At 61.2% G+C, this 23,862-nt stretch overlaps 2 protein-coding genes across 6 annotated transcripts; both read right to left on the minus strand.

Moving 5' to 3' along the window:
* Nucleotides 1–136: 136 nt before the first annotated feature.
* On the minus strand, nucleotides 137–13,178 carry DDR2 (discoidin domain receptor tyrosine kinase 2). Of its 2 annotated transcripts, none has more exons than XM_038144823.1 (17): nucleotides 9,518–10,138; nucleotides 9,287–9,393; nucleotides 7,441–7,543; nucleotides 7,083–7,314; nucleotides 6,852–6,999; nucleotides 6,609–6,714; nucleotides 6,060–6,243; nucleotides 5,746–5,989; nucleotides 5,566–5,628; nucleotides 5,309–5,439; nucleotides 4,615–4,825; nucleotides 3,906–4,129; nucleotides 3,656–3,792; nucleotides 3,117–3,308; nucleotides 2,759–2,987; nucleotides 2,082–2,231; nucleotides 137–1,654 (listed from the first exon to the last, which is right to left on the minus strand). In XM_038144823.1, the coding sequence occupies exons 2-17, from the start codon at nucleotides 9,381–9,383 to the stop codon at nucleotides 1,517–1,519; spliced, it is 2,589 nt and encodes an 862-aa protein (XP_038000751.1). In that variant the 5' UTR covers nucleotides 9,384–9,393; nucleotides 9,518–10,138; the 3' UTR covers nucleotides 137–1,516. The 2 variants fall into 2 exon arrangements, with proteins under 2 accessions (XP_038000751.1, XP_038000750.1); XM_038144822.1 differs by lacking the exon at nucleotides 9,518–10,138 and adding an exon at nucleotides 12,859–13,178 and having other exon boundaries at nucleotides 140–1,654.
* A 1,748-nt stretch (nucleotides 13,179–14,926) lies between these two features.
* On the minus strand, nucleotides 14,927–22,439 carry UAP1 (UDP-N-acetylglucosamine pyrophosphorylase 1). 4 transcript variants are annotated; one of them, XM_038144955.1, is made up of 10 exons: nucleotides 22,107–22,439; nucleotides 21,826–22,030; nucleotides 20,985–21,160; nucleotides 20,590–20,762; nucleotides 18,984–19,177; nucleotides 18,484–18,627; nucleotides 18,105–18,293; nucleotides 17,631–17,678; nucleotides 15,709–15,775; nucleotides 14,927–15,491 (listed from the first exon to the last, which is right to left on the minus strand). In XM_038144955.1, the coding sequence occupies exons 1-10, from the start codon at nucleotides 22,408–22,410 to the stop codon at nucleotides 15,399–15,401; spliced, it is 1,593 nt and encodes a 530-aa protein (XP_038000883.1). In that variant the 5' UTR covers nucleotides 22,411–22,439; the 3' UTR covers nucleotides 14,927–15,398. The 4 variants fall into 4 exon arrangements, with proteins under 4 accessions (XP_038000883.1, XP_038000881.1, XP_038000884.1 ...); XM_038144953.1 differs by having other exon boundaries at nucleotides 14,927–15,547; nucleotides 15,626–15,775; XM_038144956.1 differs by lacking the exon at nucleotides 17,631–17,678.
* Nucleotides 22,440–23,862: the final 1,423 nt, after the last annotated feature.

Here is a 23,862-nt window from a genome sequence, read left to right on the forward strand (position 1 = left end):
GCCCTGTCCGTGCTGGACCTGTCCTGACGTGGATGCCTCAGAGCATCCTCCCTCCCACCCGCTGGCATGGACAGCCAGTGTGGGTCAGCCAGCTGCTCTCTCGATCATCCTTGCTCCAGCTCTCCGGCTGTTACCTGTGCTCCACACCACATCCCAGTGCAGCTCCAGAGCCCCCCAGCCCCGGGGGAGGCGAGCTGAGCCGCCTGCAGCAGCGCCGCAAGGAAACCACGCAGCCAGATGCCATACCGAGTGTCTCTTCAGCGGGTTGGCCCCTACACATGGGTGCATCTACGGAATATACACATGCCTTAGCCACGGGGTACTGCCGAGCTAGTGCGTACACAAGTGTGGGGGGCTCCACGGACCCTCCGCGTCCACAGCTCCCCCTGCCCGGCCACAGGAGGCTCCGACTTCGGGGCGTGGTGGGTCACCTGCCAGGGCACACGGCTTTGGCACCCCGGCACCTGCCCGGTTTGCTCGGAATGCCGGCAGCCTCGGGAGCACGGGGCGGGTGCCAGAGTGCTGCGGGATGCTCAGGGCGGCAGAGCCCAGCTCAGGTGCTTCAGCTGGGCTGTGATCCCAGGTGAGAGCCAGGGAGAGCTGCAGCGCCCCGCTCCGTGCCCGTGCGGCTGTTGCAGGCACCGGCAGCAGGCGGCTGCCAATGGAACTCTGCTATGGGCATTCTTCTCCTGGCAGATGAAGGTGTGGGTTAACTCTGGGGGAGGAGGACCTGGAGATTCCCCCATGGAACTAAAAGGCGCTAGCATCCTGCTGCCGGCTGCCATGCATCACCCGTGGGGCATCCAACATGCATTTCTCGGGCAGTGGAGTGGCTGTGGTCGGTGAGGGAATGTCCCCTCGGCACGGGATGCCCGCTCCTCCCTGGCTGCACACTCCAGCAGCTGGATGAGGTGCCGGGTGAGCCCCCAGTCTTCTCCCTGTGCAGCTGGGGCTGGCCAGCAGGGAGGGTGCTCCTTGCCTCTCCACGTGGCGTGTCCAAAGCCCCGAATGTCCGCGGAGTCCTTGTTTTCACCCCGCGATTGCACGGCCCGTTGAGACCCGGAGGCAGCTCCCAGCTCCTCCCGAGGCAGGGGGTGGCTGCCCGTCTGTCCCTGCTCCAGCGGGCGCACACCTGCACACATCCCCTCCCCAGGCGCCTGCCCTGCGCGTGGGCCGAGCTTCCTCATGGAGAAAGTCCAGCTGCCCCCTTCAGCCGGGGAAGAGAAGCCGCTCTGTCCCGGTCCTTGTCACCAGGAGCACGCTGCACCAATAAATAACCCTCCCCGAGCCCACGCTGCTGCCGGGCTCAGGTCCGGGGGAAGAGGGAGGTCGGAGCCGTCCCGCGCCGTGGGGCTTTGCTGTCCTTGGGGGTCTCCTCTGAGGCCTCGCTGCGCAAGGAGAGCACGAGCAGCTGCTCGGGGTTTATGGCTAAGTCCGAGAGAAGTGGCTTTGGTTTGCGTCTGGGGCTCCTCTGGGCACAAGGAAGGATGGGACCAGGACAGGCGGGAGCCAAGGGTCATTCTTCACTGGCTGAGTCCTGGAGAAGACGATGGATGTCCTGGAAGGAGGGACGATCTTTAGTGTCCCGTCTCCAGCAGCTGAGCATTAGCTTATAGACTGAGTCGGGGCATAGCACGGGCTGGGGAAGGTAGGTCTGCAGAACAAAAGGCAGAAATGGCAAAGAGAGAATTACTGCCACAGAAACCAACGTGCTCCTGGAGAGCCCCGCATCTCAGGGTGCCCCATCTCTCCATGGCCCGGGGTGGGGGCTGCGCTGCCATGTGCCATGGGGCAAGATGACCCCCAGGTGCCACAGTGAGGCAGCTGGGGACACCTGCCTCTGTCCCCCAGACCCTAAAAGCTGCGGTGGGGTCAGTGAGCAAGCAGTGCCTTGGGCTGGGTAAAGTGCAGCGTTTGCCACGATGGGCCCTCCACCAGGATTCCTTCCCGGAGGAGTTCCTGTCCCATTGCTGCCTCACAGCCCAGCTCCCTATCTGGTCACCGTGAAGTCTCTCCCCAGGTCCCTCATGTCCCAGGTGCACCAGTGCTCCTCTTGTCCCGTCCATCCCGTCCCACCCTACCTGCCGGCCCTGGTCCCGGAAGAACTCGCCGGTGTTCTCGATGACCTGCTCGTCAGACATCTGGGAGTAGGGCTGCTCCCGGCACAGCGTGAAGGTCTCCCACAGCGTCACCCCGAACGCCCACACGTCACTGGCCGTTGTGAACTTGCCCTGGCCAGAGGGAGCAGGGCAGGGTCAGGCGTGGGCTTTACCCCGTCCTGCTCCAGAAGCTGTAGGTGCTCGGGGAGCAAAACCTCATTCTGGATGCTTCAGCATCCAGGTCTGGTCTCAGAGAGGTGCTTGGCCCCACAGACCTGGTTTCTGCCTGGGGCCAGAGCCTGGTGAGCTCCAGGTCAGGCTGGCAGTGACTGCTCTGGGACTTGCCAAGGCCCCAGTGCCTGGCAAAGGCAAACACCAACACTGCTCCCTCTCGCAGGCCTGACCATGGCCAGGATAAAATGCCAAGCATCCCGTTTAAAGGATGTCCTCCACTGAGACGTCAAAAATCACCATAGTCCCCCCAGCCTGCCTCGAAAAGCTGCCACCACCCCTGCTTTCCCCATGCTTCACCCCAAATCTGGGCTGCAGTGAGCAGAGCCCTTGCCATCCCTCCTGCACCCCCCAGCCCGAGGAAACAGGGCAGCGAGCATGCCCAGAGCCATGTCAGTGTCTGTCAGAGGAGCCCCGGCCCCCAGTACCAGTAGGATGCTCTCCCAGGACATCCAGCGGATGGGGAGCACCGCCCGGCCCTGGATGCGGTAGTAGTCCCCACTGTAGAGGTTCCTGCTCATCCCAAAGTCGGCAATCTTGATGGTGTAGTGCTTCCCCACCAGGCAGTTGCGCGTGGCCAGGTCCCGGTGCACGAAGTTGAGGGACGAGAGGTACTTCATGCCCGAGGCGATCTGGGTGGCCATGAACCGCAGGTCACTGTCGGGGGCACACGGGACGGATGAGCAGAAGGAAGGAAGGACAACAGCCAGAAGGTGCACGGCTCCAGGCAGGGTGTCCCAGGAGCAAGCAGCACTGCCTTGTCCCTGCTCTCCCAGGCAGCCCTACCTGACGGCGGGTGCGTGGGCAGCAGCGGGGCCGCCTGCCTGCTGGCGGGACAGGAACTGGTTGAGGTCCCCATTCTCCATGTACTCGGTGATCATGCACAGGGGGTCATCTGTGATGCACACCGCCAGCAGCCGGATGATGTTGGGGTCCTTCAGCCGCGACATGATCTTGATTTCCTTCAGAAAATCATTCCTTTCCGGAACAGAAACCACACGGATGGGATAGACAGACCCAGAGGGGCACAGAGGTGAGCACAGTCTGGCCAAGAGTGCCACCCGCCCACCCAAGCCTCCTGAGGGACCTGTGGGCCCCTTCCCCTGGGACTGGAGAAGATGAGCTGCAGGGTGGGCTCAGCAGGTAGGTAGGCACTGGGGAGCTGGTTAGGACCAAGGATCCTGACATGTGACAGCCCAGCATCCCCAGAGAGCTCAGGTGTATGGTCCTTGCAGCTGCAGGGAACGCTTTCCAAGCATCCCAGCTCTCCTGGTGAGGCTCTGCTCGTGGGCAGTGCTGGGGTGTGTGCCCCCCTCAGCCCCTACCTGGCATTCTTGTTGGCATCTGCCCGCAGCATCTTCACAGCCACCAGCACGGGGCGGTCAGAGCTGCCATCCAGGCCCTCCAGGGCAAAGTCCTTCCCTATGAACTTCTCCATCCCCTCCACTTCACAGAGGTGAACCTGGGGAGCAAGGGGCAGCCATTGCATTGCTGACTGACAGCCTTCCACAGCCCCTGCCAGCTGGGAAGAGCTTTGCCTGAGCCCTGCTCAGAGCAGGCCCAGTTCCCGCTCACCTCCCCAAACTGGCCTTCCCCCAGCTTCTCCTTGAAGGTCAGCAGCTTCCTGGGGAACTCCTCGACGGCCACATCCTTGCCAGCCAGCAGGTCCATGGTTAGGGCTGGCACAGAGTAGGTGTTGCCGCCTGTCACACCCTGCAGGTTCACAATGTCGGCCTCGGCGTAGTGCGGGACGCCCTCGGGGACGCTGGCCTGGGAAGGCTTGGCGGGGCCGCTGCAGCCTGGGGGGACACAGCGGGGCCAGCCGTGCCGTGGGTGTCCTGCCCCGCACCCTCTGCTCCCTGGTGGCTGCTCACACTCTGCCCCTCGTGCCCCAGAGCCCCCGCGGGGCTGCGTTCCTGCAGGCAGCGCAGGCTGCTCCGCTCCTTCCCCACCCACGGCAAGCACAGCGACCAAGCCCCGAGCACCAGAGGAGCAGAGATCGATGCCTGACCTCCGGGTCATTGAGGAAGAGGTGCCAGAGCATCCCAAGGATGACACTGGGATACAGCTTAGTCTGGCAGTGGAGGTCGGTGATGGCTCTCAGTCACAGGCTTTGTGTGACCTTCATGCGGGATGCATGGTGACTTGTGTGACCTCTCCCCTCTGTGACAAAATACTCAGAGAGTGGCCAAAAAGCTGGGGCTGGACAGAGGGGGCTGCAGCAGGCTCAGTGAACGGTGTCCTGGCTGTCACCTGTGAGCACGCGGGGTGTCCTGGCCCTCACCTGCGTCCTCCTCCCCTGCGGTGAACTCGGGCAGCTTGCGGATCAGGCGGGAGGGCTCCTGGTAGTCAGGTCCCAGGGGGAAGATGCGGTCGTAGGTGGAGCTGGACTCCTGCTCGCTGGGGGAGGAGGAGCGGTTGTGGTTGAACATGCTGGATTCACTGGGCAGGGAGAGGCTGACGGTCATTTCATCATCCAGCATCCTCCGTGATGCCTGTGACAGCGGGGCAAGGGAGGAGAGAGGTGGGGTTCCCCACAGCATGGGCAGGATGCTACCAGGGATGTGCCCAAACCTCCTCTCTAGTGCCTTGTCCCTGGGCTGCAACCCCTGCCTGGGTTCGTCTTCATGTTCCCCCTTTCTCTTGTCTGCCTCTATGGAAAAGGGTTTGGCTTCATCAGTTCTGTGAGTAACCTTGTTTAGGTGGTGGCTGTGCTGAGAACCCTCCACACCCAGGCTCCTGTTCCCCAGATCAGCTTCAGGACAGAGGGATGGACAAACAGGCAAGTTCCAAAGTCACCATTCTGCTCAGCTAAATCCCCTTCCTTGGGAGATGGGTGAAAAGCCTTTCTGAGGAGGGGAAGGGAGCATCAGCCCTTGCATGGAGTCTGTTTTCTCCATGCTGAGCTCCCAGAAGAACCTGCCCACATTGACCCCACCACCACAAGGCACCTCACCAGCCACACCACCCTTGCCCACCTTCTCCAGCATCTTCTGCCAGAACTGCCGCCACAGTATGATGACAATGATGGCCACCAGGATGAAGATGATGGCCACCAGGCACCCGATCAGGATGCGCGTGTTGCTGTCGTCTACCTTGAGCGTGGGGTCTAGCCGGAGAAGGGGACAGAGAGGGCTGGTCACAGTGGGGTGTGGGGAGACCCCCTGCCCCTTTCCTCCGTGGGATGGGGCACAGTGCCCACCCAGCACAGGGTGACATTGCTTCCCATGCTTACCATAAGTGGTGGGGACCACGGGTGCCTCGGCAGGGGGCACTGAGTTGTTGTACATGGCTGCATCTGGCCAGGGAGAAGAGAACATCAGGGTGGGGGTGTGGATGTCCCACAGCCCCGCTACCTCCTTGAGCCTCCCACCCAGGAGAGCCTGGTCCCCACGGGGCTTGTGGCGACGGGTACCTGACTGGAAGGTGATCTCACTGAACATCATCCAGGTGTCAGCGAAGTAGTACTGGCACTTGATGGCACTGGCCATGCGGTGGAGCAGAGGCACGGTGACGAAACGGGCGCTGGGGTTCACATCATCCAGCACCAGCACCGAGGAGACGGCGCTGGGCTCCCACTCGCTGGCGTCGGCGCGGAAGTAGCACTGCACCTCCTTGAAGATCTTCACACCTTTGGCGAACATGTTGTTGCAGTGGACCTGTGGGGCAGCCTGTCAGCACGGCCACCGAGGGGCACGGGGAGGGTGACAGGGCGGGGGGGGTGAGGACCTTCATGGCGGTGAAGTTCCTGATGCGGTCGAACTCGAAGGTGATCTCCACGTAGCCGCCTGCCGTGCTCTCGTTGCGCCAGCCCACGTAGTCGTAGCCTGGCCACACGTGGTACTCGTGGCTCTGTGTGAAGTCGTCCAGCCCCGACACCCCGTCCGTCAGCTGGCCCAGGCCCTCTGTCATGCTGGCGCGTGCAAAGGGACAGAAGGAGCGTGACTCTTGCCAGCCCCACGCACCTGCACCACCCAGCACCCCCTGGCAGCTCCTCACGGGCCCCGGGACACTCAGGGAGGGATTTTGTTCCTGACGTTCTCTCTGGAAAACGCTGTGGGGCGCTGAACATGTGGTGCAGCTAGAGCAAATCCGAGGGAAGGGCTGGAGCTGCTTCCCCCATCACACTGACCCCCTCATGACGTGCAGCCTCCCCAGGCTGGCCGTGTCCCCCACCTCAAGGACACCACAAGCATTTGCACTGCTGAGGATCAGCCAGACAATGTAAGGAGGAAACATGCCCCTCGCCTGCCGCCCAGCAGGGCACCCAGTCCTCACCTGTAGCCAAAGGCCCCGTCGTACACCGAGTCGTTCAGGTAGATGATGGTGCCCCCGGGAAGGATGAGCTGCTGCCCGACCGGCGCGTTGTAGGACACCAGCCCATCTGCAGGGAGGCAAGGATGAGTGCACGGACACCCTGCCGGTCCCGGTGCTGCAGGACAGACAGCCCCCACTGGGATGGCCAGCACCCCGGCACGGGCGCTGGGGACACGGGGACAGGCACGGGGCCACACCACGCACCCAGCCAGGCGCAGCCGTACAGCTCCACGCGCAGGCAGACGTTCATGGAGTGGTCGGTGACGGGGATGAAGCGGACAAAGCGGGCGATGAGGGGCGGTTCCAGGTCCTTGAGGACGATGTCGTAGGTGTTGGTGTTTCCATCCAGCACCTGGAGAGAGAGAAGCATGGTGGGGACGGGCAGGAGGAGCCTCCTCACCCACCAGCCAATGCAGCCCCCAGCCGTCTCCTCACCTGCTTCCCGTGCCGGTTCCTCCAAGAGATCCAGCGGGTGCCATCCCGGCTGTAGTTGATTTTATACATGGGGGCAAACTCATTGCCGTGGCCCTTGGCATGGCGCCCCTGGGTGCCCACCAGTGTGATGAAGTGCAGGGCTTGCAGGTCAATCTGCAGGAACTCCTTCAGGTCGTTTGGCTCCACTGGGGTCTTGGGGCACCAGGCTCCATCGCCCTCCTCCGAGTCCAGCCTGTGAGCCCAGAGTGGAGGAGCTGTTTGCTGAGGCGGCTGGCTGAGGCCAGCCCCATGTCGCCCTTCTCCCTCTGTGCCAGCCCGGACCCTGCTGGGGCTCTTGCAGGAGGGTGCTCACACTCACCGTCCGTACTTGGCGGCCGTGGAGTCAGACCAGTGGCTGGAGGCTGAGATGTCCTCGTCAGGGATGTGCCCACCCGACATTCCCAAGGGGTACCGACACACCGCTGCAACGACACCGGCAGGGCGCTGAGCAGGAGGGAATCCCTCCGTGGAAATGGCCTGGGCTGGGGCACATCCACTGTGCCCCAGAGAGAGGACAAAGCAAGGAGCAGACAGTCCTGCCAAAGCAGGCACCTTCCCGAGCAAGCGAAGCCTCTGGCCAGAAGCGGATGCCAGCCCAGCTCCAAGGGAAGTGGGAAGAAGGGGAGGTGGCTCCAAGGGCTGACGGGCACGCCGGGCCCTGTCCCCAGGGATCTCCTCAGCCTTGCTGGCTGCGGTGGAGAGCCTGTGAGCTGGCACTGCTGTCCCCATGCTCCAAAGGGCTCACTCCAGAGACCATTTGCCCAGAAACCTCACTGGCAGCAACAGCGCCGTGTGCCCCACCGCTCCCTGTCCCTGCCTGGGGGAACAAGTGACCAAGACTGGCGCTCGTCCTCCCCGATGACCCCTCAGCTCCCACTACCAGCGCTGCTCCTGGCTGGGCTGCAAGTGGAAAAGTACCCGGGGTGGCAGGCGGGCTGCAGCCCCGAGTGGCAGCCGACTCCCTCAGCACCGCATCCTCACAGCTTCACAGGAGTTGTTTTTTCACGCCTGGCTGCCAAGAGCCCTGCTGAAAGGGCGGCTTGTTTGGCCGTGTTTACCGTCTGGCCGCCGGCTCCAGCCCACCGCGGTCCCGCCACACACCACCCCGAGCAAACACCCGCACCGAGGTGGCAAGGACTGGGCAGGACGCTGTGCCTGGGCCACCTCCTGCCCCACAGCCCCTGCCTCGCCTGGCGCTGCACCCACAAGGAACCCACGTCCCATTGTGCCACCGTCCCCGGGACGCCACACACAGGGACCATATCCTGCATCAGGCAGAGGGATGAGCGCATCTTCACCGTGAGCATTGGCACAGTGGGAGCATCTCTTCTTGTCTCCTGCCCTCACACTTGTGATGCTCTGCAGAGCACAACTTCCACTGAATTCGCATTTAATTCTTGCCAGCCCTGTGTTTTTGTCTTGGTGACAACAATCCTGGCCAGGCAAATCCAATTCTGCCAGCTGTTGATGTCTGCAGGAGAAACAGGATTGCTCCCTAAATAAGCACCGTGCAACCTCCAGGGAAGACCCAGCTAACTCCTCCCACAGATGGAAGAAGCCTTTGAAGGGACTTGTTAAAGGGACTCCCTGGGGAAACCCTGGGAAAACCTGGGCTCTGTCCATCCCTGCAGCACAGGATGGGGCTGAGCCCTGCAGGAAGAGCCATCTAAACACACTGGTGCTGCTGGCCGGCGCAGTGTTGTGGTTTCTGAGCAGAAGCCAGGCACCCAGTCAAGCCACTTCACCAAAGCCAGCCTTGGTTTGCTGCAAAACCACCAGAGAAGGCACAGCCCAGCAGAGAAAACAATAGCTTGGCACCTGGCAGCCTCCTGCCTCAGCGAGCCCCCATGGGCCAGGGCCCCGCTCGGAGCCCAGGGCTGTAGTGCTTTGCCATGTCCAGCACCCTGCCAGCTGCCAGCGGCCAGACAGCACCCGTGGCACGCTGGGGGGCTCTGAAGGTCCCTGCAGGTGCCCAAGTGAGGTGCAGGACAGCAGAGTGACCAGGCAGGTGCAGGCTTGGGGGCCATCACATACTGCTCCCAGAGCTGAGAAAATCCCAGAGATGATGGAGACGAAGCGAGTCCAAACTTGGCCATCTGGCAGGAGCAGAGACCAGGGAAATGAAATGATGGCACCTGCAGGCACCTGGTCCTTGTCTGACTTACCGGGGTTGACCTGGGCTCTGGCAGCGTGCGGCACGTGCAGCAGCAGGGGCAGCAGTGGCAGCAGCGGCAGCAGGGCCGGTCTGGGGGTGGCCGACATGTCGGCAGTCCTGTGGAGACAGAGCCAGGGCTTGTCACGCTGAGGCAGCCGAGGAGGGGACAGACACCAGCCCTGCTTGGGGCAGCCCGCTGAGGGTGGGAGCACTTCTCCTGCACCAGACGCCGTGTCCCCACCTCAGCCTCGCAGGAGGAACAGAACCCCAAGCTCAGATCTGTGGTGGTGGTCACAGGGATCCCAGACACCAGCCCTGGGAGCCATGGTGTGCCACATCCTCGTGGAATGGCCCCAGGGCCCGCTGGAGCTCCCTGGGCTCTGCCTGGGGCCAGCACCGGCTGCCTCCACCGCAGGGCACAAAGGCTCTGGCCTGGCCGCCCACCCTTGGCTGCCTTTGAAAGAAGAAGTTGCACAACCCCGTCACAGAAGACAATAATAGCAGGGTGCCAGAGCGGTTTCCTGCCTGCTGGCTTCCAGAGAGGAGAGCAGAGAATCACCCGAGATTTACAGGGTATTTACTGGGGTAGCTCCCCATGGCAGAGTGGATGCCAGGGCTTTGTGTGACACGGAAAAGTGTGACAGAGGGCGTGGGAGCCAGCTTGCACCCTCTGCCTCGAGGGGAGCGTGGGATGGGGCTGGAGGGGACCTGGGGCTCCTGGGAGTGGGGCTTGGGCCGCAGCATGGCGAGAAAAAGGACTGGTGCTGCAGGGGCTTCTCCTCAGAGGGGACAAGGGGACCTGCCCAGGACGTGCCTGCCCTTGTGTCAGGGCTGTCACCACAGCTGTCGCCTCGGCCCTGGCCAGCTCTCAGCTGCCAGGAGCCTCCAGAGCCTGAGCAGCTCCCACTGTGCCCACACCTCTGGGTGACCACCATGGGCCATGGCACCATGCCAGGGGAAGCACCAGGGACACCCCTAAATGTCACCAGCCCTGCCCCAGGCTCCCTGAGCTCCCCTTATCTGCCAAGAGGACACTTTCACACCAGCACCAGATGCAATCAGTTTTCTTTCTATTAAAAAAGGCTGTTTTAATCTAGCTTAAATGCACATTAACTTTGGAGAGAGCAACCTTCTAAAGGGACTACAGCTCCTGGCCAAACAGGGCCTGGCTGCTGGGGTAAATCCCAGCCAAGCCCACTGCACCAGGGATGTCTGTCCTGGCTGGCACATCCTTGAACCAGCCCAACAGCACTGATGCTGCAGGTGAATGCCTGCTTGTGTCCCTGCATCACCCCACGGCCTTGTCCCCACCACTGAGAGAAAGGCCAAACACACCCAAACCAGCTGCCCACATCCCACAGAGCCAGCTGGGAGCTGCTGGACACGGCCCTGGTCACTGCCACAGCTGGGGCTTGGCATGGCAGGAGCGAGACCGGGGCTTGCTGCGGCCACACCAGCACCCAAGGGGAGAGCAAAACCCCAGCAGCTGCCACTGCACTCTGCAAGAAGCCCTCTGCACCCCACAGCACCCTGCTGGATTCCTGGGGGACTCTGCCAAGCACCACAATCTCTGCCGGAGGCACAAGTAAACACCTGCACTTGGGATGATTTCCCCCCCTTTTTTCTGATTTCCTTTATTTTTATTTTTTTTCCCAAAAAGCACATATGTGGTTGCTTTTTTTTCCCCCTGTTCCCAGCTGGGAAACTGTAGCTAGTTGCAACAAACTCAGCTGCAACTGGGAATTTCAGCTGCATTGCCCAGAGGCACACGCGAGAGGCTCCTGTGTTTGATGACGGCCAGTTCACCCCCCAACATTAAAATCTTAATTTCCTTCTGCATTCCAAAAAATATCCAGGGATGTTTTTCCCCACTATTCTTTCAGGCTGAGTAAACTCTTTAAGCATCAGGATACCACATGCTGTAATCTCCTGCAGGGAATGCATTTACATTTAGCCTAGTATAGGGAAATCATCCCCAGCAGCCACTGGGAAGTGCTCATCGCTCCTCAGGGGTGTGGGGCTGGGGCACAGTGTGGGGACAGTGACTCAGGCCACAAGGCTGAGGGCTAAGGCACACACGATCAAGTGCAGGGGCAGTACTGGCAGCCCAGCTGGAAATCAGTTTTGTTCCACCAGCCCTGCAAAAGGGATGGCTTTGCAATGCTTTGACTGAAAACGTTTGCTGAAATTTTTCAATCGCTGGAAAGTTTTAGTGTAGACAGTTTTTGGAGCTCCTCCCTGGCATCGCCTGGGCTTTGAGTTTCCCTTGGCAGCTGCCTTTTTGTTGTTTTCCCTCCTTATTTCCCTCCTTCCTTATTCCACTGAAACAACCAAGGGAAATAAGATGGGGAGAAATTAAATTTGCTTTTGTTAAGAGACAACCCCCACCCGAGCCATGGTCCCTCTTGCCGTCAGCCCGTTCCAAGTGAGGTCTCCAGCTGGGCGAGGTCCCCAGCTTGTCTCCCAGGTGGGCACTGCCACCTTTGCTTCCTCAGGAGGATGCATCACCCACGGGGAGGGGGCTGGACGGCAGCAGCCTGTGCCCCTTTCACACACCGGGTCCTGGACACAAGTCTGCCAGGACTTCTAGGGCTCCTGTTGCAGAGCCCCAGTCCTCACACGGGGCTGGGGCTGCCGTCCTGCTGGGTGAGACAGGTCAAGGCCGCTCAGGGAATGTCCCTGAGTGATGACAGGCTCGCTGTGATCCTGGCCCAAGGATGTTTGGAGAAGGGGGTTCAGGATCGCTGCCCCAGCTGGCACTACAGCCCCCAGCATGCCGCGCTGCCGGCAGCCTTGGCGGGAGCGCAGTGCAGCATGCCGGGACCCGTAGTCCTCCTCCCTTCCAAAAATGCCATTTTAGACTTTTTCTGGGCTGGATGCAGCCCCATTTCCTGCAGCAGCAAGCGCCTCCCCAGCCGCGGCCTCGCTGGCTCAGCCCGGGGCATCGCAGCTCTCCGGGGTGCGAGGAGCAGCCAGCGTGTCCCCCTGGCTCCAGCTGCCCTGGCGAGACCTGCCGGGAGCACGGCTGGGGGCCTGGGGACACCGTCCTGTGGGTGCTGCATCCTGCCAGGGCTCCCTGGCAGCCAAAAGCTGCCAGCCGTGCTCCCGGCCCTCGCCCTACTGCCAGCAGGGCTCCGCGGCGTGGCCCCAGCGCCACCCAGGGCTGGCAGCCGCCAGTGGGCTCCCAGCACCGGCCCTGGGCACGACGCTCACGAGCAGCAGTGGCCTTGCGCTCCCCTTCCCTGCGTGACCTGGTGCCTGCCTAGGGGACCCTGGGGACAGCAGGGCCTCCCTGGCTGACCAGCACTGCCGACAGACACACGGGTGGGAGCTGAGCACGGACACTGGCACGAGGCACGGGGGGAAACGCTGGCACTGTGGGCTCAGCTGGCGGAAAGGGGCCGATTGTCACCCCCCAGAGCGAGGACACGGCCCTGCTGCCGCCCCAGACCCTTCCCAGGCAGAGCTACACCCCAGCCCCTGTGCCCGGGCTCGGCCGCGGAGCACGCTGGAGCCATATCCCCCCGGGATGGCAGCCCCAGGAGGGTCCCACGCGTCCCCACGCAGCCCAGAGGGACTCACCGGAGAGCGGCAGCGGCGGAGGGCGGCCGGGCCCCTCGCCCCTCGCCCGGGCCGGGGGAGCCAGGTGAGGAGCGAACTTCCCCGGGCTGATGCAAGATGCCTCTGGGAGCTCGCTCGCATTCTGCGGATTCCTGGGAGCCGGCCAGAAATCCCACAATCCTACATCTTGCACATTTGGTTTCAATTAGGGAGCGGAGAAGGGGAGCCAGTCAGCGATCCGGGCTGGCGTTTCGGCAGAGGTTATTTTCCTCGGCCCGAGGGAATGTGCGCAGAGCTATAATTTACAGCAAAACCCATTCATAGCGCAAGAGGAAAAAAATAAAAAAGTGCCCGTGGCCAGCAAGGGAACTTAAAGCAATAGGCAACGTTTCACTTTGCAGCGCTTGCCCCGTGGCTGTGGCATGGCACATGCGTCCAGGACCCTCCTCCTGCACCGTGGGGCTGGGTAGGACACCCCCAAAATGTGCGTGATGGGGACACTCCACAAGGCCCCAGAGCTGGCCCAGAGGGTCCCACGTGGGCTACCCCTCTCCGGGCCCCTGGGGGAATGATTTGGGACTCCTGCACGGGCACACGTGGCCAGGACAGCGGCCCAAGGAGCAACCTGGCTCAGGGCATGGGCTCGGTGCCCCGGCTCCCCGAGCTCCACGCAGAGCTGGTGGCTTGACATCATTTCCAGGCACTAGCCTGGCACGGTGGCCACCGGCTACGCAACGAGGCGGGGAGAAAATAGTAATACTACTACTAATACTAATAGTAATGGGGTTGTATTAATTTTCGTGCAACATCAAAAACCACAATTAAAGAGCTTTTCCCAAAAAATGTTAAGACTGTTTTGGCTGTGTTGAGTTCCATGCTCACATTATAGGAAGGAAGCAGCACCCCTGGCAGCAGGCCATCAACTCCCCAAAAAGCTTTCCTGTGCGATTAGACACCCCAAAACCCCAGGACTGTAGCCTTGCTCCTAAACCTCTTTGGCAGCATGAAGTCTCTAGAGAAAGCAAGTGAATCACAGGCAGGGAAAGCCACCCACTGCTCCCAGCAGACGCTGGTGATCCTTGTCACTGCCACCAGAGAGGGGCTGCAGCGCCAGCAGAGCCAGCACTGCCCAGGGTGACACAGGCAGGGCACAGCTTCCCCCGGGCTGGCAGGGAGCAGGTCTGAGCAGTGCCCCATGTGCTGCCCCAGATCAGCTGGCAGGGAGAAGCACAGGCTGCCCTACGTGCACACTGGCACAAACGCCAGCCAGCTCTGCTCCACTCCCCTCCTGCTACCTGGAATTGCTGCTCAAATAACTTGGCAGCAGCCAGCACCCTGGCGCTCCGTCCCAGGGCCTAACGCAAAGGTGGTGGTCTGCAAAGCCCAAAAGCTGGGCCACGCACAGCCCAGCCCAGCCCAGCCAGTCTGTGGTGAGCCAGCAGGAGACACAGCACCAGGCAGGACCCCCACACTGCCCTGGTGGCCCAGGCACAGTGCCTGGGGAACCAAGTGCTTGGCTGAGCCTGGGATGCCCAGCAGCCACCTTTGCACCTGGGGGCCACGCGGTGACTGCCCCCAGAGGGAGTGGTTTGGGTCCCATTCCCAGGCCTGCAAGGGAAAATCCCTCTCCAGGCAGCCACGGGGCAGGGAGAGGCTGTGGCCACATCAGGATCAGGAGAGGAGCTGGCCAAGCTCTACCTCCTTCTTCCCAAAGAGGAGTGGAGGCAGCACAGCTGCTCTGCCCCACGCAGTCAGGACGCCATGCTCCTCAGCAGTGGGCTCATGCAGGAGCCAGAGCCCCTCCAGGAAAAGCAGAGGGCACATGGTACTGGTGGAGGGCTCAGAGCCGGGCTGATTTCACCCCGAGCACCCCAGCAGTGCAACACACCTGCCTGTTCCTACCTGCTCACGGCTTGCCACCGTTTGCAGAAATATAAAAGGAGGGTACAACTCTCTGCTTCCTCCAGGAACACCCCAGATGAGCACTGCAGGCTAGAGGCCCTGTCTGCAGCCACCCCAGACAGTCGGCTCTCTACCCCATGAGCCTCTTGGTGCAAAGTCACTGTCACTCAAACACCAGCAGAAGACAAACAGGAGTAACTCAGAGTTTAATTGGGTGCTTCCAGTTGTGCAATATACAAAGGATGACCAAAAGGGAGGACATGGGCAATGGCAAGGAGCCTATTAAAAAAAAAATAGTCATGTAGATTTAAGAAAAATAAAAATTCTAGATTAAACCCAGCCCCATATCATAAAAACCCCCTCTCTGCATGTACAATGACTATTACTATACATATGTTTAAAAATAAATGCCCACAGCCTGGAGTGCAAAGGGCAGCACCACAGCTGTGTTTTGTGGCAGGGGAATCTGTAGTGTTTGGTTTTTAAATTAAAATATAAATAGAAGCATACAACATGCCAAGAACCGAGTGGGTCAAATCCTCCTCTGCACAGGGCCAGAGCAAGCAGGAGCAGTCAGTCCCTGCTAGGCCCAGCTATCAACCTCCGTGTGCCCCAGTTCCTGGCGGGATGGGCAGCCCTGCCTGGGCACCAGGCTGCCACTACATCCCGTTCTTCACCAGCTCGTGGATGCCATCCTCATCAATGATCAGAGGCGTGCGGAACTCTCGGTCCTTCACCAGCTTCTCCAGGCCCTGGGGGAATGAGAAGTGGCTCGTTAGGAACACACCACACATCACCTGCCTCTGAGCTGCTGCCTCTGCTCCCCTCCCGTGCTGGCAACCTGGGGCCACTGCCCCAAAAAGCTCCGCAGTGAGTTACAGTGGCTTTTGTGGCTTGTCCCTGACACGTGTACCCTGCCAGCCCGGTCCACCCGCAAGGGCCCCCGAGCTCTGCAGAGCCACTACTCACTTCTCCTCCGTAGGACACAAGGGGAGAAATTTCACACTGGATTGGCAGGTCGTTTGCATCCTTCAAGCTGCAGAGAAAAATATACAGTCAGGAGAGTCAGGTACAGCCCAGGGGGGACACAGACAGGGCCCACCATCTGCCGAGGCCAGGCAGAGGGTCAGGGGCTGTCTGGGGCCCACACAGGCCCCACCAGCGCAGAGCTGCCCTGGGTTAGTCAAGCCTTGCGTGCTCTCCACAGAGCTGCCAGCTAAAGTTTAGATACCACCAGCAAGTGAAAGGGAAAAGAGCTTTAGATGGGGCTTTCATGATGCCTTTCCATGTGTGTAACTACAGCAGTGCCTGTGCCCCCAGCGTGGAAATGAGCCACCCGTTCCTTCTCCTCCTGCAGCCCTGGGTGATGTGAGATGCACTCATGGAGCACCTTCCCATAAAGCAAGAGGTGCTGCTTTTAGCCCTCTCTCGCTTAAAGCACAACCCGAGGACACAGGGTAAGCCCTTCTGCTCACTCAGAAACACCCCCTGCAGCACGGTCTGCTCCTCCTGCCTTTGCCTGTTAGATCAACTATCCTGGCTCCTTCTCTTGTGCCTGTGAGATGGAGCTGGTGAGCAAAATGCCAGAACCACACCGCTGCTGTCCACTGCAGCAGCACTGCTGGGCAGGGGCCTGTGTGGGGTCCCTGACCCTGCTCCTGCTGCCACCAGCCTTCGCAGGATATGCTTGGATGATCCCTGGATCCAGCTGGCATGTAAATCTGGGGTTGCAGCTGTGTGGACCCAACAAGCAGCCATGGCAACAGCACGCCAGGGTGCCCCTTCCCAGCCAGTGGCCAGAGCAGCCAGGCAGGCACGGCAGAATGCCATCTGTGACAACGCTCCCTTCACCCAGGTCAAAGCTCCTTCCTCTGCCACGCACTCACTCTGCCCCCTCCTGTCCCAGGCGTCAGTAAATAAAACTCACCCATCCCAACCCACACTGGTATTTGCTTTGAATGTTAGATTCAAGATAGTGGTTTAAAAAAAAAAAATTGGTATTAACTGGTAATGAAGGGTAAATGTGAGACAAGGTGCAGTCTTTCTCCTGCATGTTAACTAGTGTGATGGCTTAATCATAAGCCTGAAAACACCTGGAGTCTGGAATTAAAACAGAGATAAAACAGCTGTATTCCACCAGAAAGTACCTGAAGGTAAAGCTTCTGAAAGAGGGGAAGGGAACAAGACTGCTTATACTCTGTGAGTCATTTACACTCACCAGCTCCAAGTCCCAGCACGCCTGTGCCTACAGAACATAACTGAAGAGTTAAAACTTCCCTGTGTATTCCTGTAAACTTCCAAGCACTGAGCCAGGGGCTTTCCCTGGTGTCATGCTCTGGATCTCCCAAACTCAAGAGCTAGAGTCACACAAAGCCCAGCTGGCTGCTGCGCTCAGATTCACACGTGCTACATCAAAGCCTGCCTGACGTTTGCTTCATGGTTTTAATCCCGCTTCGGTCTGCCTGGAGGCCTGGCGGACATCAGGAGATGGCAGCTATCCCCAGCTCTGGGACCGGCCGGGACCAGTCCCTGCCGTGCTGTGACAAACAGGGGAGCGACGACAAAGGACGTGCCAGGGTGTTTGCCAACAGCACCCTGCCTGCGGGGTGACCTCTGGGGGCTGTGTGCAGTCAGCATCAGGCTGCTGCCATCCTGCACCTGTACCAACAGCACGAGCCCCATCCAGTTATCCCCGCGGAAAGGAGCCCAGCAGGGAGCAGAGCTGCCTGCGCCCGCCACCATGGGAAGCGGCATCCCCTGTCCCCAGGGGTGACATGCCCCACCGCCCGCATGCGCCCCCAGCCCCGTTAGCCTGGCACGCCGCTCTGCCTGCAGCCCGTTAGTCCCTAAGCACAGCCCCGCCACCATGCACCTGGCACGTGGATAGTTACTTGTCTTTGACATCTGCTGGGCTGGCAGCTGACCTTCCATTTGTGATGCTACACGGGAATAAACAAGGGTTAGCAAGGGGGGAAAAACACGGCAAAACGAGTCTGGGGTCTACTGGTCCCTAAAGAGGGCGGCGGGAGGTCTTGTGCTTGAGGGGTGCGTTGATGCCAGCCCGGCTGCTGCGTGGACCTGCTGCCGTGCTCTGTCTTTAGGGAGCCACCTCCCTCCTGCAGAGGCAGCCTTGGCTGTGCAACGGAGGCTGGCAGGATTCAGTTCATGGGTGCTGAATTGAGAAAGAAAGCTGCTGCTGCTGACTCCTGTTGTCACTACACAGCTTTGCTCCACAGATCACCCAGGAGAGGGGACCCGTAGCTAGCTGCTTCTGTGACTGTTATCTACAACTGTTATCATTGGGATTGCCTTGTGCTTAATCTCCAGCCCAAAAAGGAACAGAAGTGACAGGAGAAGCAACTCACCGAGGGATGGCAGGGATGCGTGTGCCATTTTCATCCACGAAGTGGCCCCCTGCATTGAGAACCCAGCAGTGGTGCAGGGACATCAAGGCATGTCGGGCCGTGGTGGGGTTGTCCTTGCCATTCTGGCTGTCTGCGTTCTTCAGGGGAGAGAACTCATCCTCACGCAGCACCTCATACACCACAAACTTCCTGGGAGAACACAGCATGGGAGGGTCAGGTTTGGAAACTGTGGCTGCTTCCCCTGCCAGGGTGGCTGAGCTGGGCCCAGAGCCCTCCCCCAGCCCACACCCACGGGCTGTTTTCACAGGAGGGCCTGGCCTGTAGGGTCAGCAGATGTCGCAGAGGCTCTCCCGGACCCCACGGAGAGCAAAGGACATACTTGGAAAACTGGAAGATGTCGAAGACAAACTTCTCCATCTTAATCCCGTTGGGCTTCTCAGGTTGCACTAGCTGCCCTGTAGTGATATCCACATGTGGGATCTTCTTCTCAGCCACGTGGTGCTGCAGCTGTGGTTCATAAGTGCTGCAACAGGCCAAGATAGAGATGTCACTAGTCCGAGCAAGCCACATCCCCAGCTCAGACACGGCTGCAGCAGGATGGCTGCCCTGCTCCTGCCCTGGCTGCCCCAAGGCAAGGGCTGCTCATCCCCACAGCAGCCAGGAGACAGCCCCACATGCCTGCACTCTGGAAGCAGCATCCAGATACGGCTCAAAGAACTCTTATCTCAAGGAAGGGGCTGTGCAGACAGGTGGGGGTCAGACCAGCTCTGCAGGGGCCTCATCCCAGCATGCCTGCAGCAAGCAAGGCACCGCCAGCTCTGCTCGGCAGCAGCACTTCAGCGCCAGCATTGCTGTTCTGGCACTCCAGCAGGCCCTTACTTGACCACATCTTTCAGGAAGGCCGTGGTGAAGTAGTGATTGGCGATGTTGCCCGCGTTGAAGAGCAGCCGCCCGTCCGGGCCGCGCTGCTGGGCGGTGGCCAGGGAGATCTCGCTGTACTCCACCACCTGGTACACGCCGTCCACCCGGCACACCACGCCCACCGGCTCCGTGGGGTTGGTCTTCTCCACCACCTGCCCGAGGGAAGCGCTGTCAGGGAAAGGCACCTGAAGCCCCACGCTTCAAACACACCCCCTTGGAACCAGCGTGTCACCCTGATTTTCTAAGACTTTGCTAAGCCTTCTGATGTTTGCATTCTTGTAACGAACTTTCTCACACACAGTTCTGTAAACAACCTATGTTTTGCATTCTTTCATGGAGGAGGAGAGAATTGATGGACTCTTGGTCTGTCCAGTGTCATTGGAGAGGTGGCACTGTCACCCTCCAATCCACCGTCACTTTTGGAAAACTATAAATGTTGGAGTCAGAAAATAAAGGTCCCTCTTTTTGTTCACCTGGAGAGCAGCAGTGTCCGTGTAGTCTTTCCGTGTCGCATTACGACACCAGCGGGCCCCATTCAGAAAGGCTTTTTCCTCTGCTGGGACGGTGCGGGGATGGGGATGCAGGAGCCCTCCCCTCCCAGTGGGGATTAGAGGAGGCTGCGATGGCAGGGCCGGGTGACAGGTGTCAGACACACCCAGAGGGCACAGCAGGTTGTGGCACCAAGCGAACGCGCAGCTGGCAGCAGGCACGGATATTTTTAGCCAGCTTGCTGTTCACAACCAGAAGGCTGCTGGCTCAGCAGAGCCATCCCCCCGACCTTCCTCTCCTCCTTGCACCTCACACACCTCCATCTGGGTTATGACATACCCCAGCAAATCCCTGCCCACCGCTGCCACCACAGAGTGGAACATGCAGGGGCGCAGGGCTTTCTCCTTTCTGCATGCTAAGGTTTATTTCCTCTTTCTTTCACGCAGGCCAGGAGGAGAAACTGCCTTCCCTTTCTCAGCTTACCCTCTGAAAGCTGCAAGACCAGTAAGCCCTTTCCCCTGTTTGCCAGAGCCGAGCCCAATGCAAACAAAACCTTTGGCTGTCAAGCCAATCTTTAAGTAAAGCTCTAAGTGTGCAATGTCCTATCCACAAGACACGGAGCTGGGTTCAGTGTCAGCTGCACCCACCACGTCCTGGTCTGGTGTCCAGGATGTCAGGGTGGGGACAGCTGGCAGCTTATGGCAAGGATCCTGGCTGCCTGTGCTAGCCACAGCCACCCCAAGAAGAGCTGCCCAGCATGTGGGTGTGTGCCAGGCAGCTACACAGGGCTCCCAAGCAGCTCCCTGACCCCAGGGGGACCTCCGAGCCCTGGGCCTGTTGGTGCCATATTCCTGTGCAAGGCAGAAGAGCAGTGCCAGGCATCCTCCAGGATGCCAGGGGCAGGCAGGACTGTGGCAGCATGTGTTACTTCACCAGTGGGCTCCAGGTATACTTAGCTATCCCTCCTGGTTGTGGCAAGTCAGCAAATGAAGGGTGAAAATCAGGGAAGCCAGGCAAGGAGCAGGACAGACCCCACCCAGCTCTGCAGAAGCAGTGCCTCCTCCCAAAAGCATACCTTGGCCCCACAGTCTGCTCCCTTCTCCAAGCAGAACCCGATGAACCTGGGGTCAGCCACCTTCACCAGGATGTTGTCCACACAGTAGACATGGACACTGTGCACCCCTCTCCGCTCCATGTCGTCCATGATGCCGTGTGAGCCCAGGGCCCGGTACAGGCCTCCGTTGCCATCTGCAGAGGGAACGCCCGATGTCCGTCAGCCACCCACACTCATCCTCCTTCCCCACGGGCTGATGAGGACGGTCATCAGCCCAGCCAGACCCCACCCTGGTCCTCCCTGCCACGGCAGACACAGACCCCTCCCAGCCTGAGTCAGCCACGGGCCAGCTCCCAGTGAAGACTGCAGCTCCAGAAGCTGCTCCTCAGCACCGTGTCTCACCCCTGGCCACCAACCTGGTGCCATAGCAATCTTGCCCTTCTCCTCCAGCAGGATTTTCCCATCGAATCCCAGGGCAGGCAGCATGCCCTGCTGGAAGAAGATGACATTCTCCTTCTTCAAGCCAAAATACCGATGTTTCTGGAAGAACTCCTTGGTGGACTCCATAGTGCGGCCACTTGTCATAATGTACCTGTTGCAGAGCAGAAGACACCCAGTGAGCAGGGAGGAGAGGCAGGGTCTCACACCCCTCATCCCAAATGTGGGGAACACCCAGGACATGCCTGGCTCTCCCCCAACACTTAGGAGGATCCGACCTGCTGTGGTCCCACCGTTCTGCCAAGCCAATGAAGGGTTTCACCCTTCCTTGCGACACGTATCTCCAAAACCATAGGACATCATGCATGGGACACCCAGCTGCAGCAGCCAGCTCTTGCCTTGTCTACAAAGCACCTCAGCAGCTCGTCTGCCCGCCCCCCACGGCTTGCTATCCTGCATGGGGACACGAAAACCTATCCCAAAGGGCTGTGGGACTGAGTCTGACAACGCGGGACCTGCCAGTGGCACCCTGAGCCTGGAACCACTCACTCTAAGGGGCTATGCCCATTGCAAAGCGCTGACACCAAGAGGGGCTATGCCAGTCCACGGGCCTTGGGCTGCCAAGGGGCTCTGCATCACCCCAGGGGCTGCAAAGGGGAACCGCGCCAACCCAGGCTACCCTCGGGCTGCCAAAGGGAACTGCACCGCCCCAGAGGACCGCGGGCTCTGACACCCAGAGGGCTGTGCCAACCTACAGCACCCCGATCCAGCGGCGCCAGCCGGACCCTGCCGACACCACCCCCCGAGCCCTGTCCTCACCAGGGGATGTGGCAGGGAGTGCCGTGCTGCTCCTCCGCCATCTGCTGCAGCCGCCGCAGGCGCTGGGCCTGGAGGTGGAACAGGGTCTTGCGGGAGGGCAGCCCCACGTCGCACATGCCCTTGGGGTAGGGGACGCCGAGGCGGGTGCCCTGCCCGCCGGCCAGCAGCAGCGCGGCCACGCGGCTGCCCGCGATCTCCGCCAGCCCTGGGGGAGCAGACACGCGTGGGGCCCTCCGCGCCGGCTCCGCGCCGCGCCGAGCCCCGCCGCCCCGCGCACCTACCGCGGCTCTCCCAGCGCGGCACCAGCCCGCGGTCGCGGGAGGCGCTGCCCAGCACGTCCCGCGGCACCGGCTCCATGCGCGCGTCCAGCCCCGCCGCCGCCGCCGCCCCGCCGCCGTCCCCGCGGGCGCGGCGGAAGAAGCGGTTGATCTCGGCCACGTCCATGCGGCACAGCTCGTCCGCCAGCGCCCGGCGGGCCGCGCCGTCCAGCTCGGGCCAGAAGCGCAGCACATGGTCCTGCCCGCCCGCCGCCAGCCGCTCCCGCAGCGCCGCCGCCGCGTCGCCCTCAGCCCCGGCCGCCTCCATCCCGCCCGCCGCCGCGGGGCCGCCGCCGCCCGCCGCCGCCCTTTATAGCTCGCCGCCGGCCAATGGCCGGGGCCCGCGCCACGTGGTGCGCGCCGCTCGCCCAATGGGCGCCGGGGGAGGGGCGGGACCGCCCGCCTCCCTCGCGGCGCCCCCGCCAATCGGAGCGGCCGCTGCGGCGCGGGCGGGGGCGCGCGCCGCTGGCTTCCATGGCAACGCGCGCCACGTCAGCGCGCGGCCCCGGCGGGCTCGGGGGCGGCGAGAGGGGAGGGAAGAAGCCCGAACCCAGCCCAGAACGCGGCGGCCGGGGCCCCGCGGAGCGGCAGCAGCCCGGCCGGGAGAGGCGGCAGCAGCGATGACACAGGCACCCGCGCTCCTGCCGTCATCGGGGTCGCGTGGCATCCCGGAATGACGGGATGCGCTGAATTGGAAGGGACCCTCGGGGACGTGGAGTCCAGCTCCCGGCCCCGCTCGGGGCACCCCCGGAGCCGCACCCTGGGCCCAAACGCCTCTGGAGCTCTGCCAGGCTCGGTGCCGGGACGGGCCAGCGTCAGAGCGGGCTGCAGCCGGAACGCTGCTCAGCCGCCGCCGCCTCGGCCCACGCGGGCCCCGGGCGTTGTGCAAGCCGCGGCGCTCCCGGGAACCTTCTGCCTTGCCAGGCGGCTCGCCTACGGACATCAGCATTCCGGGAAGCCTCGGGCCAGCGCCAGGGTGGGACGTGCCCCTGTGGGGCGTGGGTGAGCGGTGCTGCCGCAGGAAGCCGAGCCCCGAGTGCCCGGCAGGGGACACGGTGGGCTCGGCCCGGCAGGAAGAGTGCCCCGGGACGCTGCGGACAGCTGACTGGGAGTACAATTAGAGACATGGGAAGATTTTTATTAGTGTCTTAACAGGAGTTATGACGGTATGGAAATTACAGGGTAAATCACAGTTACTGCTCCCTGGATGGAATGCATTTGGCATGAATTGAAACGTATTCCAGGCTGATTTCCCATACAGACACATGCTAAGATGGAGTGGAGTGGGGAAGCAGAGTGGAGACAGCACGTCCAGGCTCCGTGGAAATCCTCGCAGGGAGGGGGAACTCGATAGTACTTTGCAGGTGATCCTTTGCATATCCCCTGTCAGCCACAGAAGAAAGGGGAAGATGTCCTGCTGCTGAGCCAACAGCTGCGGTGAAATTCCCCTCCTTAGATGAACTTGCTTCGTTAAAGCCTAACAATAATGCTAACAAGCCCCCTCCATCCCACAGTTCCCCGCCTCCAAGCTGGGACCACCCCTCACTGGAACTGGAGGGAGTTCTGACAGCCGTGGTCTCCAAGCACAAATACCAACGCTGCCGTGGCTGGGTCACAGTCCTGTGCCCCCACACCGAGGCCCTGGTGCTCGCTGACAGAGAACTTGCCCAGCTACAAAACATTTCAGTGTCCCACAAGAAGGGCACGCTGGACAGCCACC

This window comes from Motacilla alba, chromosome 8 (assembly GCF_015832195.1).
Source record: "Motacilla alba alba isolate MOTALB_02 chromosome 8, Motacilla_alba_V1.0_pri, whole genome shotgun sequence".
NCBI lineage: Eukaryota > Metazoa > Chordata > Aves > Passeriformes > Motacillidae > Motacilla > Motacilla alba.